Source organism: Neodiprion pinetum, chromosome 2, assembly GCF_021155775.2.
Source record: "Neodiprion pinetum isolate iyNeoPine1 chromosome 2, iyNeoPine1.2, whole genome shotgun sequence".
In the NCBI taxonomy this organism is placed as follows: Eukaryota; Metazoa; Arthropoda; class Insecta; order Hymenoptera; family Diprionidae; genus Neodiprion; species Neodiprion pinetum.
In genome coordinates, this window is record NC_060233.1 from 16,310,461 (window position 1) to 16,326,284 (window position 15,824).

General features: G+C 37.5%; 2 protein-coding genes across 2 annotated transcripts; both read right to left on the bottom strand.

The window, feature by feature from the left end:
- Positions 1–5,051: 5,051 nt before the first annotated feature.
- Positions 5,052–7,590, bottom strand: LOC124212081 (uncharacterized). The gene is made up of 4 exons (XM_046611820.1): positions 7,482–7,590; positions 6,920–7,120; positions 6,113–6,382; positions 5,052–5,304 (listed from the first exon to the last, which is right to left on the bottom strand). Exons 1-4 carry the CDS (start codon positions 7,524–7,526, stop codon positions 5,104–5,106), a joined length of 717 nt encoding a protein of 238 aa, XP_046467776.1. The 5' UTR covers positions 7,527–7,590; the 3' UTR covers positions 5,052–5,103.
- A 5,293-nt stretch (positions 7,591–12,883) lies between these two features.
- LOC124212122 (uncharacterized) lies at positions 12,884–15,824 on the bottom strand. Its single transcript, XM_046611892.2, has 4 exons — positions 15,707–15,824; positions 14,600–14,785; positions 13,703–13,972; positions 12,884–13,175 (listed from the first exon to the last, which is right to left on the bottom strand). The coding sequence occupies exons 1-4, from the start codon at positions 15,749–15,751 to the stop codon at positions 12,969–12,971; spliced, it is 708 nt and encodes a 235-aa protein (XP_046467848.1). The 5' UTR covers positions 15,752–15,824; the 3' UTR covers positions 12,884–12,968.

Below are 15,824 nucleotides of genomic sequence, written 5' to 3' on the forward strand. Positions count from 1 at the left end.
CCTAGCCCCTCCTTTGTAACTTAGCAACATTTTTAAACATGTGAACCGATGCACGTGTTACATAAGTGCTGCTACGAACGACGACGCGACGGTCAAAATAACTAAGGTTGCGATGGTTTACTGCGCGGATTGTTTTGAAATTCGCAACGTAACTTGAATTTACTAAGCGCTGTGGATAAGGAAGAACGTTATCGGTAAGAAGAAATTCTGTAGGTAAGAAAGACCGTGACGTGACGTTGCGAGTATATCCTCCCCACTCCTCGGTCTCCGTAGTCAAGCTAATCCCCCCCACCAAACCCACCCTAAGAATGCTGTTTCATTCGGATCCACCGCCATCACCGCAAGTAACATTGCCGAAGATTTTTAACCATTCGTGGTTAAGTACACTTCCAAATTCAAATTCGGTGGTCTAGGCATTCAAGATTACGTACGAAAAGTCGGTTTATGAGAAATCAAATGGCATCATGTTAAAAAAAACAATTATGAAGAGGTCAATGCTTCAAGAAGATACTTTCACCACAATATCATAACTTTGTCAATTTTTTGCACTTTCAACTAAAATTTGGAGGAGACTCTTCTTAGGTGTGATATTTTCGAGAAAGGAATAGTAACATAGTGTGCTGTCTAACATAAGAAAGCTTTTTCTTCTTCGCGCACGATGCTGCTTTATCGGGCTGTCAAGTCAAGACTTGACGCTTGATTCAAATTACTAACGGTCCGTACTTAAAGGGAATACCTTAAATCCTAGGTATATGGCAACTGAAATCTCGTTTGAAGCCAAAGACTATTAAATATTTAGGCCAAAAGTAGATCGAAGGGTCGATTCTACTCCGTGTGAACAGGAAGGGTTAAACTGTTTATTCTTTTTTCCTATCAACTTTCGATTCGAACGGTATAAAGCTTATTCATCCTTAACATCATGTTTTTACATTTCAAAATGTGATGAAACCTGATCTCTAAGAGCGTGGGAGAAATGTCGATTGCGTTATTACTGCTCAGTCTAAGAAGGTTCGTAAGGTTCTAGGATATAAACCGCTGCCTCGTGTTATTGCTTAACTCTATATCGAACGTCTTCGCAGCGGAGAAAATTGCAAGCAGACGATGAGAGAGAGCCCCTGGATATAAGATCGGCGGATTGAGATGCTTAGATGGAGTTCCTGCACTCCCGATTGGGGATATTGCCAAGGCCTTGTCATCGGCCACGGTATCAGAAACTCATTTTCGGCTCAAGTCGTCATCCAAAAATCCCATCGTCCCAAATCCGCCAGACCATCTTCCGTCTTCGCCTTCCTCAACACGGTAATTCTTCACGCCCATCGTCACAAGACCTCGCTGCAATTACCCCTTGCGATACAGGGTGGCAAAAATAAATGAGAGACACTAAACCGTCCGTCAATAAAACCTCAAACAAAGCCGAACAAACTGCCAGCACAATTTGATCGCAGTAGAGAAACAGCAAGAATATTCGGTAATATTACCACCTCCGGTTTTCTCACATCACCCTTTTTGGAATTCCCGCGATTCGAGTAATATTTGACCAGATTTTTGTTCTTATGGCTTTTCAAAGAACACGGAGTTGAATAAATTTTACTTTAACATAGTTCACGATTTGGTAATGAGCAAAAGGAAACCTTGCGGGTCGTGCGAATTTTCTCACCAGCTAAAATATCCCAGCTGCGATCGATTAAGTAATCTAGTGTCCATTGTCCCCAGGAAACGGCAAATCCTGCAAGCGATTCGTTGAATTCTCTGTTTCTTAACTGTCTAAGGCATTAAAAATTTCCTCTACCTGCATTACGTATAAGTATTTAATTCAATACTTCCCAACTGCTCAAGCAATTTCGTTAACTCGGTGTGGTAGTTTTTAAATATGTAATGCTTATAATATTTAAAATCGTTCAGAATCTGCGAATTATTTTACTCTATTGAAATGTTGGAGAAAGTTATCAGCGCTCAGGTATTGAGTTTTAAAGGTGATCCTGCAACAAACTATTCTTACTCCTGTAAGAACCTAGATGTCACATGTATATGTTCACACATATACGTATGGTGTCGATCATCATGAGACTGCGAGGATAGTCAGTCGGTCAGTATCCGTATAGTCATTCACATCAATCATAAGTGTGTCAACTCCAATTAACGCATAAGCATCGAGACGGAATTTTAATTATTTATTTATTTGTTTTGTGGAATCCCTTCGAACCTTGTTGGGAAAGTTTACGAAAATTCTGACACCAATTACCAGATTAATCGAAATATATATTATATAAGGACTGACGACTCAACATAAAGGATAAACATTTATTTTTAACGTACGACGCCTCGGAAAGATAAGAGTTACTTTTAAGTATTTATTTTTGTCTTGTTTTATTTCATCTCACATCAATATTTCTGGCCAGTTTGATCTGTATAACTACTTATTATAATTATAAGATTTACATCACTATTATGCGTTTATAGCACCTGACCTACCAATATAAGAAATTCGGTACACTCCTCTGTATTTATTAAACAATGGGCCATTTAAATATTATACGTCACGCTGTTTTCGGCCATTTTGATCCCCCTCCTTGGCACAATTGAAAATTTGTTAACAATATGACGGATAATATTAATTGTCCGATCGAGAACAAATAAAAACACATAAAAAAGACCCCCCCCCCCGAGAGTGTGACACGTAACATTTGAATGGCCCATAAATACTGGCAATATTTTAATTACCCCAAAAAAAAAAATGTTAACACTCTTCGAGTTTCGCCATGAAAGTAAGGAAAACTAGTAAATTTGTGATAAAATTGATATCGATATCTCTGAATGGCACGATGCTTCTCGAGCACGTTGAACATTGGTGACAAAAGATGGATCCACTGCTCTGATTTTAGATAACTCGTATGAGAAACTGCAATATCGATTACCAAAGGTGCAGACTTCGTCGTCGGCTGTAGAATCGCCTTAACCGCAGTTCCACAACTCCATGGAGGGCGACAACAACGTCAAACCGTGAAGTTAGTGCAACAGTTTACGAAATGTTTGAAACTAGAACCGTTTGCCAACTAATTTCGATAGAATTTCTTACGGCATAACTCGCCTCGCTCGCGAAACCGCATATATGTACAATACAATATACCACTGGTGGAAACGGAAGCTGAAGTCCGGTATACCTACCGGAACTGTGCAAGTGCGGAGCTGTTTGTCGTTAATTAACGAAATTGGAATTGCTCGGGGAAATTACATTGTCAGGGGTATAAAGCTGTGTCAACTATCACTATTACGATTACAAATATACCTGAGTGTACACATCAGATGGATTATATCGGCTACGGCGAGTATTTAAAACCGTTAAAAACATTTGACAATCAATTGTATGGGAAGAAAAAAATCAGGAAATAAAAACAAATCCAATATTAAAAATGTATTACAAGCTACATTTGCATTTTGTATTAAGAGCGCGATAAGATGTAAATTGAATTTGAAATTAGTAATTTATACCTTCGATTTAACCACGATTTTCACATGTAATTGATACTTCCATTCGCATAACTTACAATCTTCAAATGTAATTGATATGATTACGATTTTTTACTCGATCCAGCTACACGTTTTCAATATCGTCAATCACTGCCTTATGTTTGAAACTCCTTGTGCGAGCCGGATGTGGACGGAAATATACGGATCAATCATTTGTCAGTATGATCTATGTACTAAAAGTACGTATGTAACATATAAATATAAATTTCATTTATATTTTATTTTATACTGACTGCAAACTTGATATTGAATTGATTATTATTAATTTTATACCCCATTAATTTGTACTGAATGTAATTTTTATATTATAGTCATCTCATTCACAAATCGTACTTGTATTTGTAATTGACCAATCACAATTTTGACCATCAGTAATGGTAACATCGAAACACGGCGAACTCCGAACGAGTTTATTCAGCTGAAAATGAAAGTTGGCACATCGGCGATCAGTCTCGCTGTTCAAAATTTGAACAGCTGATAATTAATCGCTAGAAATTGAATCACTGATGCAAATTTTCATAAGAGACCAGAATAAATTACGTCAAGCACGCCATCTGTGCCTGTGAATTTGGGTTTACATTTAAAAAATACCACAAGTGTACACGAGGATACAGCCAATCGAAATAACTGCCCCGTTTGTCGACTCAGCTGTGAACACAATATCGAGATGGAGACGGGAAAATTTTATTACTGTAGAGTAATTGCTATTTCAACAGCAAAGCAGCCGAAAAAATATGGACTCCATAACTGTATCCGTTAAATTGAATTCAGAAGAGTCCAGTTTTTCTACAAAACATTACGCAACTGCTTATTGATTCAACAACTTAGTCGTGTTGATTTCAGAATTGTCATGAAAATGTAATGATAACTACAACAAAATTTTCATTAATTGTACCCAGAATATTACTTTTCGATGATGGTAAAAAATGAAAGTAGTCAAGACGATGAGCTTTTCACTCAGCGTTGCGTTATTTTCGTCTAACGACATATTATAGTGAAGTAATTATCTTGATGAATGTATTTAAGAGGGTGCTCTTGTTCATTTCGACGTTGTACATATCTTCAAATATCGACATCCACGCATCTCACTAGCGAAAACGGGCCTGACAGCCACATTCTAAACACAATTCTGAAAAAAAAACACTCCAATACATTTTCATTTGACGGAGAAATAAAGAAATGGCTTGAATTCTATGTATTTACTATTGCGATTTTGTAGAATCCGTGACATTTCTTCATTTCTACGTCAAATGAAAATGTGTTGGGAGTGTTTTTGTTCAGAGTTGCGTATAGAACGGGGCTGTTGAGCCCTTTTTCGCATTTAAGATACGTGGACTTAGATATTCAGAGATATACACGTTAAAGTCGAAGACGATCGGGGCACCCCCTCAACGTACGATTTTTCTCGAATATACCCCTGAAAGTGGATAGAATTTTTGAAAGTTGAGAAATAATTATCACCATTAGACATTCAATGGTTAACGAGGTAAATAGAAAAAATAAAATTTTTATCAGTTGCAGAATCTTGGTTCATACATTTAATCCATCTCTTTAAAACAGGTAACTTTGAAGCGGTTACGCTTCTTCCAGTGTTGCAGTGCAGTTTACTGCATCGTTGTAAAGATCTGTTACATACGTTACGAGCGTTGCAATTTCGGCTGCGTAGTTGCAGGATGGTACCCCAACCAGAAACTCTAGGTAGCTCCCCATGGTCGTGTTTGCCAAATTCGCGACAGTGTACCATCTTGCGATGACAGCGTTGAAGTCATCTTGAAGCTGGAACACAAAATAAAAATGATGTTGCCGACTATTATTTAAGTGTATACATTAACCCTTCGCGGCCACACGGGGTAACTAGTTGCCCCAGGCTCAGAAGATGTGAAATTAGAGGTCTGGAACCTTTGAAATTGATACAAGTAACGACATCTGCCGGTAGTAGACAAGTGTGATAAAAATCATTCGAAATGTCGAAGAACTCTTCAACAAACATGATGTTAGAAGTCTTAAAACACCCATATGTGTCTTGTGCAACTAGGTTTTTCAGCGTGGGGTAATGAGTTAGCCCATGTGGCCGCTAAGGGTTAATCAGGCATCTTGTTTCAAGTGCAATGTTCGTATCCGAAAAAGTCGAAAGGGCTTCAAAAGAGAGATAAGATGATATAATCGACAATATTCTTAACCACACGGCACGCAATATTGCAAAAGCATTGGAATGATGTAAGAGTAACGAATTTCGCAACATTTTAACTTTGTGCAATATTGCAAAAATGTTGCAGCAACTTATATTTTCAAACCTTGAGCGATTATCTCAGATAAGTTTTACGATATTGTAGGAACGTAACTTTGCGAAGTTTCAAATATTTCAACGTTATGCAATATTGGAGACGTAACTTTTCAAGGTTTGACACATTCCAGACACTTTGTGCAATGTTTTTGCAATGTAGCAACACCGTACGGCAATGTTTTAATTTCCGCTCCCTTACATTGCACTTGCAATCTCACGGCAACGATTCAATAAAATATTATCTAAATATTTCAAACCAAAATTGACATATGCCTGCAATATTTCTTATATTATACTCACGTCAAATAGGCACTCCATATCACTAACGGGATCGGCCGTGTAACATGTATATAAGTCTGTCATCGGGTCGTCCCAATCGCTTATGAAGTCCGCGATTGTAGTCAGAGACGCTTTGTTGACGGAATCCAGTTCAGTTATCAAATTATTCCAGCAGGTCGTTGCATTGGCAACAATTTCTGTCGCTGTAGCGGTAGCATTCGTCAGTGAAGGAATGCACGAGGAAACGTTAACCGAAGACGAAACTTGTAGTGCAGCCAAGTCTTCCGAAATCTAGTCGGGAATCAATTTCGTATTACGAATTATCCAGTAGAAAACTATTTTGCCCACCCGGAAGAATTAGAAGCTAATCCAAGCAACTGAATTTTGATTGTACATTAATCTACTAGATAAAGTTTGTCTGCTATACATATGAATGATCGCTTGAATCAGTGAAATTTCTGACTCTCAAAAATTCGCGATTCTTTGGCGATATCTTATTTTACCAGTTTGAAATGTAAAACTTCTTTAAATTGAGGGGATATTTTCGTCTGGAGCGTTGTTATCAAGGAGATTTTCTGTGATTGAAAAACGCTGGTCAAGTTCCGTAAGATTCAAACTCGAATGGTGTTTTTTTGTTTTTTTTCTTAAGAATATTGTTATAAACAGCGTTCCGTATGGAAGCATTTCCTCGAATCAATCTGCTGTTTATGAATTGTTAGTGGGTTTCTGTACAACTAGGAATATAGGGGCCGATGGCGGTGAATCTTTGAAGATGCGTATTTCTAACTTTGGGCAATGGAGTAAAAAAAACCTTGCGGTTAAACTTACCGTTTCGATCTGTGTAACCAATGTCTCGTTCATGGTAGTCAAAGTTGAATTACCAAGAGTTTCTGAGAAGCTCGTACTATTTGTAATCTTCGTTTCCAATAGCGTAGATGAATTCATGGAATTATATCCCCGCTTCTCAAACAGCGAAATTATTGAGGCGACGCTAGCCGCTTCCAAGGTTGACATTCTAGCTTGAACACCCTGCGAAAATGTGATAATAACAATAAGCCAAATGATAAGCAGTCTACGAAACTCGATTCTGAGATCGCAATCAGCGTAAAAGAAAGATAAAATCTGTTTGCTAAGATTATAAAGACCCTAAGGACCGATTTTCAATAAAAAAATCTATCACGATCTATTTCATCAATGCCATGATTGTTCTTTTTTTTTTAGAAGACTAATTGTAAGTTTCTTTTTTCTTTACGAATTCACTGAAAGAAACTCATTTGATTTTTTTCCATCAAAGATCAATTTGATATCACCATTTGGTGATCAAACTCAATATCCGTGCTATATTGAAAATTACAGTCTCGTTTAGTTAATTCCTGGGTTTTTTACTCACGTATGCAGTGAGCAGAATGCACAAAGTAGTTGCGAATGTTTCCATATTGAGCGGACGTCGTTGTCAAGTTGAAATTTTATTAGACTCGATACTTCGAAATTTGCGATCTCTTTATATACGCGATCACACGAGCGATAAAGCTGTGCGCAATTACAACACTTGTGTAAACTTCGATATGGGCTCGAGATATCTGCACAAATTTTATTTTCACATCGTTCGTCTGCTGCTGAGCTGCACCTAACTATTAGAAAGAAAATGTTTTTGATAACGAACGAAATCGATTAAATATCCACCATTATTCGTCTGAAAATAATCACAAATAATCTATTGAGATCGGAAACACTTCTCCCATATTTTAAACTCGGTAAAGTTGAGAGCATGAAATTTTACTCGAATAAAGTGTATGATTTTATCTTTAAAGACAATAATTTTCTTCTGGCTTACAAGAAAAGGTGTGTGCGTGTGCCACCTCCCCCCCCTCCCCAGTTCGTTCATTTTGGGATATGTTATTCTTCAACCAAATCTACGCGACACGTGCGGCATTACATCTGTGGAACAATGGTTTAAAGAGCTGAAATCAAACCCCAAAGTTGGGCATCCTCGGTGGTAGTTTCGCAGTTTCCCATGCTTTCACATGAGATATGTGAATGAAATCAATTCCCATGGCGAATAATGGAAAATACATTCTGTTCGATCACGACGGGGTTGAATGGTAAAAAATTACAGGGATCCAGAGTTACAAATTATTTATAACTAAAAAACTACTGCTCATGGCTGAACGCAATAAATTGCATTTAACGGAGCAGAAAAGAGTAGGAGACATGCGCTTTCACGTTTCTCGAAATAATGTCACATAGGGGGTGAACTACTCATATACACGTGCAACCAAATTCCCACTAAATTGGTACTATTTTGCTTCGGTTCGTCTTATTTACCTAATATTGCAAAGCTCTTCCTGAGCAAAATTGAGGAGCTTATTCGTTTGGGTAGCATTCGGTTGCATTAATCACAAAAACCACCCCCCCAAAGAGTATCCCTGGTTCAGAGGGGCCAAATTCCTCTGTCTTGGGATTGTCAGACAATGCGCTCAGAAATGTTTCTCAAGTCAAAAATACATGTGCTCAACGGCTCATAACTCAATAACTCCCGTCACCCTTTACGGGGGGTGAAAACTGAAATTTGATGCATTCGATTTTTCATCTCAAGACTCGATTGACGGATCCTTACGAAAAAAATTACGGATGTCCATTACCAAAAAACCCATTATGCGAATTGATTTGGACGCGAGGGGCAGCTCCCGAGATTCCGAAAAAAATTCATAAAAATGAAACATCGGTACATTTCGAAAGCTAATCGATATAACTAAGGCTTGTTTTTTGTAATTTTGTCGATTCGGGTGTAAATTACCTCCACGATTTATTTCAGACTTTCGTGCGTAGTGCACCACGTCAAAATGTCGAATTTTGCATTTTTTCGCAACTCTTTCACTATTTCCAACCATGTCTCAAGTAAAAGTTGTCTGAATAGCTATAGAATATCGAGATTTGCCTTTTAAATTTACCATACCTAATATATCCAGCCTCGCCACCCTGTATATGAGAGCATTGAGTCGATAAAATGTCTTACTTAAGGTGTAAAAATAATAAGTCGTAACAGTTTTATTCTTTTTATTTTCAGTTCATCAACAGGTTAAAGGCAGATTTTCTGCAAAAACATAATACCGGTGATAACTATGATGATGATGTATGGGATTGAAAGATTCTTGTGCGAAAGTCGTTCGTGACCGCATATCATTACGGAATATTTTACTAATGGCAATTAGCAGTCACTGTTTTGAACAAATATGTAAAAACAATTGTTTTATGCTCTTACCCGTAATTGTGTAAATATTCCTTGCAACTGAGTACAGTCCTGATCACTGTCTTCATCAGCAATGGGATAATCATTTCCCACGTGAAATAATTTCGTTAGAATTTGCGCGGATCGAATTATTTTTGATAAGTACTGGCCGTAAGATAGGTGGTATAGTCTTCGTCGTGATGTATGTAACACTTGTACGTTTTTATGCGATATCCCTTGATTTTATTCAAAACCTTGTGATTCCAAGTTCTTTCTTCCGATAACTCAATAAAAGCGAATGATTTTCTCCAAGCCTTTCTCCTAAGTGGGATACAGCCTGGAAAAGTTGATAGGATCCAGTGATGAGGACAAGATATCTCCATTGTAAATGTTGAGTTACAAGGAATATTTACACGGTTATGGATAAGAGCATAAAACAATTTCTTTCGCATATTTCTTCAAAACAGTAACTGCTAATTGCCATTAGTAAAATATTCCGTAATGATATGCGGTCACGAACGACTTTCGCACAAGAATCTTTCAATCCCATACATCATCATCATAGTTATCACCGGTATTATATTTTTGCAGAAAATCTGCCTTTAACCTGTTGATGAACTGAAAATAAAAAGAATAAAACTGTTACGACTTATTATTTTTACACCTTAAGTAAGACATTTTATCGACTCAATGCTCTTATATACAGGGTGGCGAGGCTGGATATATTAGGTATAGTAAATTTAAAAGGCAAATCTCGATATTCTATAGCTATTCAGACAACTTTTACTTAAGACATGGTTGGAAATAGTGAAAGAGTTGCGAAAAAATGTAAAATTAGTCGTTTTGACGTGGTGCACTACGCACGAACGTCTGAAATAAATCGTGGAGGTAATTTACACCCGAATCGACAAAATCACAAAAAAAAGCCTTAGTTACATCGATTAGCTTTCGAAATGTACCGATGTTTCATTTTTATGAATTTTTTTCGGAATCTCGGGAGCTGCCCCTCGCGTCCAAATCAATTTGCATAAGGGGTTTTTTGGTAATGGACATCCGTAATTTTTTTCGTAAGGATCCGTCAATCGAGTCTTGAGATGAAAAATCGAATGCATCAAATTTCAGTTTTCACCCCCCGTAAAGGGTGACGGGAGTTATTGAGTTATGAGCCGTTGAGCACATGTATTTTTGACTTGAGAAACATTTCTGAGCGCATTGTCTGACAATCCCAAGACAGAGGAATTTGGTCCCTCTGAACCAGGAATACTCTTTGGGGGGGTGGTTTTTGTGATTAATGCAACCGAATGCTACCCAAACGAATAAGCTCCTCAATTTTGCTCAGGAAGAGCTTTGCAATATTAGGTAAATATGACGAACCGAAGCAAAATAGTACCAATTTAGTGGGAATTTGGTTGCACGTGTATATGAGTAGTTCACCCCCTATGTGACATTATTTCGAGAAACGCGAAAGCGCATGTCTCCTACTCTTTTCTGCTCCGTTAAATGCAATTTATTGCGTTCAAACATGAGCAATAGTTTTTTAGTTTTTTACCATTCAACCCCGTCGTGATCGGACAGAATGCATTTTCCATTATTCGCCATGAGAATTATCCTTCAATTGATTTCATTCAAATATCTCATCTGGAAGCATGGGAAACGGCGAAATGATCACCAGGGATGCCCAACTTTGGGGTTTGATTTCAGCCGTTTAAACCGTTTTGCCGCAGACACAAAAATACACGTGTCGCTTGGATTTCGACGAAGAATAACATATCCTAAAATAAACAAAATCGTAGAGGAACACCTCGGGCCCCTTCCTTGTTGGAAATAAGATTGCCTCGGATAAAATAAAGTTTATAATTTTCAAATCAATCATTTTGGGAAATCAAATGACGTAAAATTTTTATCAGTTCCTTGCATTGACTGAACAACTTGATTACGATTTTAAAACGAAATAAAGTTATTGTTTAAACTAAGAGCGTTTCTTGAGGTTCCTCAATCTTCGCTTTGCTATTAGTATTTTTCAATGGAACAAACTTCTGTCTGCTGACTTATGTTTTACACTCTGTTGCATCGTTTCATGCACGAAAGCTTATCAATGTCTAAAATTTGGATACTCAATAGATTGGGAGGAGTGAAGAAACATTTGCAGAATATTTTAAAAATAACAGAATGCCAAAATCAATATTAATCTTCATTTTCGTCACGACCAACTGTATTTACAAATGCGGATGTGTGATCAAAAATTCTGTTCACGCATTGGTGGCCATAAATTACGAGAGAATACGAAAATCGAGCCATTGGTAATGAAAAACATCGGACCAGAAAGTTATTTTACTGTTCTTATGCCATCGCTATTTTCAACCCAAAGTAAGCAAGAACGAATTAAATTCGCAACTTTACAAATAAGGAAGATGCTCACTCATTACATAATTTCTTTCGAACCGCACGTGCCGAAACAAATCAGTAATCAATAAATTTCTGATGTTTACGTAGCAGCTACATATTTGTTCAACGAATTTCATCCACGCGCTTACAGTTTTCGGAATTTATTAAATACGATTTCAGTATTCACGTAAATTGTGATATGAATTAAATTTAGTATCGAAATAAAATTTCGATATAAAAGTAATACATATTTTATATTCGTGAAGGTTTCGTAGAAACTGGAAAAAGTAGCGACACTGAACTTGCACCAGCCATCAATAAATTTTCAACTTGCGTTGTTATCATTCCAATGCATCGTAAAATGATTTTCACTTGCCTTGCCGATCCATTCCAACCACAACCAAACAATGTGATAAACGTACAGAATCGACGAGAAAAAATCACAGTTATCAGAACGCACTATACTGACATTCGCATTCACAAAGACATGTATTGCGTAAAAGAACACATTTTGAAGGAGAGTTAAATTCATGGAATTAAAACGGCTTTCGTCAGATTTTCGTGATCGTGAAGCAAAATTTTTCACGGTCATAGCCAGACGGCGAGCGGATATAAGACTATGGTTAAAGGTATATGATTTAATTGTGACTTCAATCCCTTTTTCATCTTTCAAGGAATTCGGGGACCCATTTGGCATTGAGAAAAATAACTCGAGCTGATGAATGAAAATAAAATCAGCATTTTTGATAGAAAAAAAAAAAAAAAAAAAACATTGGCGTAACATTTTCATAGAATTTTACAGTTTTGTAGTTCTCACAGGTGAAACGATTCGCAAAAACTTCAACTGTCTTACTAATCAGCAAGTTTTTACTTCTTCGGTGATTTCACTTCATTGCATGGCTGGAGTGGAAAACAGCAGGCTTCAGGCTTCGGTAATCGATCAAGTGACTAATTTGACTCAAGGCATTTCTCATCTGGGCTATTTTTAAATAAAATCTAGTGTTCCGGATCTGGCGAATATCTTTCAAAATTGAAAGCTTTGACTTTGTGAGATGTGCGCAGTACTGGATGCGGGAAGGAATCGTTTGTGTGGCGAACGTCTCTTTGCTCTTTACACGAGCGGGAGCAACGTATTTTGATGTGAAATAAGCTTATTAATTAATTAATAATAAAATTAATTATATCGGAATAAAACTGTATTGTATTAACAATTATGTATGGATATAGTAAATATTGTCACTCCGCTATAAATTGCGACAAATTCTATGTAGAACTGCTTTCCAAATCTGTCAAACAAGTTTCCGCATCGATGTAATAGTCTTTCACAGCCGTTGCGAAATTCACCACCGCAGTTGCGTTCAAGCAATTGAACACCTTGTAGGAAAAATCGCTGGACGTCTTGGCGAATTTGTTTTCCATTGCCGCGACGGTGTTTAATAACAAAGCCTCATGGGTGATGTTCGATCCAGCCTGGCGTGAATGGTAAAAAACATTCGTTTAATGTCACAATTGATCAGGCTAAAGTTTGTAACGTTATTGTAATGATGCGTCTTTAGAAATAGTCGTTGTTTTGCAACTCAAGGTCTACCTGAGATTTAGTAAACCGTTAATCATCAACGGCATGAACAAACACAGATTTTGTAAAATCAACTGCTTCAGTTATTCTAAAGTGAAAAATAGTAACTTGTTTCAACCTTCCGATACGTTGACGTAACTAACTTCAGCCTCGTCAAAATTATCAAGACAAATACGAACGATGAACATACTTCCGAATAATTCTAAGAACTGCAAATTTCAGTCACATTCTAAGAACAAGTTTGATAATGATCCAAAAAAAATAGATCTAAAACACTTTTTGGTTAACTATAAAACATTAAGCAGAATCTCTGACAGTAGGTACTAACGAATATTGAGGGTTTGAAACGTGTTGAGAAAAAAAATAAAATAAACAAATCAGAATGAAACAGGAAGCCAATCCTGCTGTATGTATGACTTACGCCTGTCACGTCGGTGTAGAAATTGAATATCGATTCATCGTCGGCCGCCGCGATCTTCCGTAACTTCAGCAGCAGAAAGTCTGCGGCTTCATCGACGTAGTCGCTGAACGTCTGGCAAGAGGACTCTGCACTGGACACGTAGCACTCGATGCAATCGCATATTTCGTCTACGAGAGCATCAGCCTTCGTGTACTCATCCGACCACGAGACATCGCACGTGTCGTAATTGACACTGGTGGAACTCACCAAGGTATTCCACTGCGCTTCGTACTGTTGGATGATGCAATTTTTTCAAATTACAGTCACGATTGAGAAATTCCGAATTTGAGAAGTTTCGAAAGCGCCGAATTCAGAATTTTTTGGAGGCGAAACTTGAAGTGAAGAAATCATACTTTGACGACAAGTCATCAAAGTTTCGAATGGTCCGAAACCCTGGGCTTAAAGTTCCGAGAGGAAAAAATGGCGAAAGGGCGTAACTCCGACAAGTCAAAGTTCCGAAAGTGCAAAAACGAGAAAATTTAAATATCCGAAATACCGAAATTCCGAATGATCGAAGATTTTCTGTCTTGGCGGAATTTCACCACTTTGATCTTTCGTCGTTTTGGATTATCGATATTTTTACGTCCGTAATCCTGGTAGTTCTGTTTTTTATTTCGAAATTTCACTCCATAGAAACTTTATTTTTCGGAATTCTGCTCTATCGGAACTTTGCTCTGACGTTATTGAATTTTCGGAATCTTGCATTTCGGAACTTTGAGCCGTCGGGTTTCCGACCATTCGAAACTTTGTTGTCTCGTAAAAGTCCGACTTCATTACTTCAAATTTCGGAATTAGGGCGCTTTCGAAACTTTAACCCCGCCCCTTCTTTTCCATATTTTCAGGTTATGGTCGCCTTACCTTGCTGACCATTCCTACCACAGTTCCATTTACAGTGCTCTCAATAGCCGAAGCGTTGGATTTCACGTAATCCAATTCATCGGCCATCGCTGATTGTGCGTTGTAGATCGCAATGATTTCCCTGTCTACCTTCAGAATCATGCGGGTAACAATTTTGGTAATATCAGCTTCGCGGCAGCTGGTACCCTGAGAGTCAAATTTATTTGAATCAGACATAGTTTTCGTCAATCTGAAGTCGTGGTGAAAGTAAGAGAAAACGGAAATCGATGGCGTTTGTGGCAGTAGTAACAGAGGTTATGGATTCATAAACTTATCGAGTACAGTAATTATTCCGAAGTCACGTTGTTGTTGGGAATGCAATCGACTATTTTACAGGCAAACCAAAATGAGGTCTAGTGTTCAATCGTGAAACTATCCGACTAATATCCTGCAAAGTCAAATTTCTATGACTCAATGAATAAAGCAAGACTATTGCAGTAAAATATACGTGATAATGTGCAGTTTTCAATTTCGGGGTAAAATATTTGCGGCGTGAAAATCCGACATCGGTGCGCGAATAAAACGACAGAATATTTCAAGTTAAATAACGTAATTCCGGTGAAATTTCGACGCAGCATAAGTTGGATAATCAAATATAGCGAGACTTGTTGAAAAAAAACGGAATTAATCGAAAATAAATTGACCGATAGTTTGAAAAATTGTAAAATCCAATGAAATAAATCTAATATCGATCAACCAATAAATACCTACAGTTTGAGTTCTCACTAAAACACTTGGGGTATTTCTATCAGTTCATTCCATTGGCTGAACCTCTAACAGAAAGGTGACATCCATGAATTCTGTATCAATTTTCAAGTAAGCTGTTGCGAGTATACAAATCTGCGATTATTTTGCAAAGTTTCATGGCCAGCGGTTATAAAAGTCAACCTTCCTAGTTTCTGATTAAGTTTTCGTTGGTTGAAACAGAACTTCAAAAGCATCATTCTCTGTGAATTGCATCTTGTCATCGTTGACTGTTTCAACCAACGAAAATTCAATCATATAATAAACACAGTCACGAACTTCAAACTCATCTACCTAGCTTCATATTTATTCTTTCGTACTTACATAAACAATGGCCAGGAGGCACAAGACAACCGCGAATTTTCCCATATTGTGTGATGTTCGTTCAGCTTGGCTGTTGAATGCGGACGGAGACTCAGTGCGCCGAAATTTGCAATCTCTT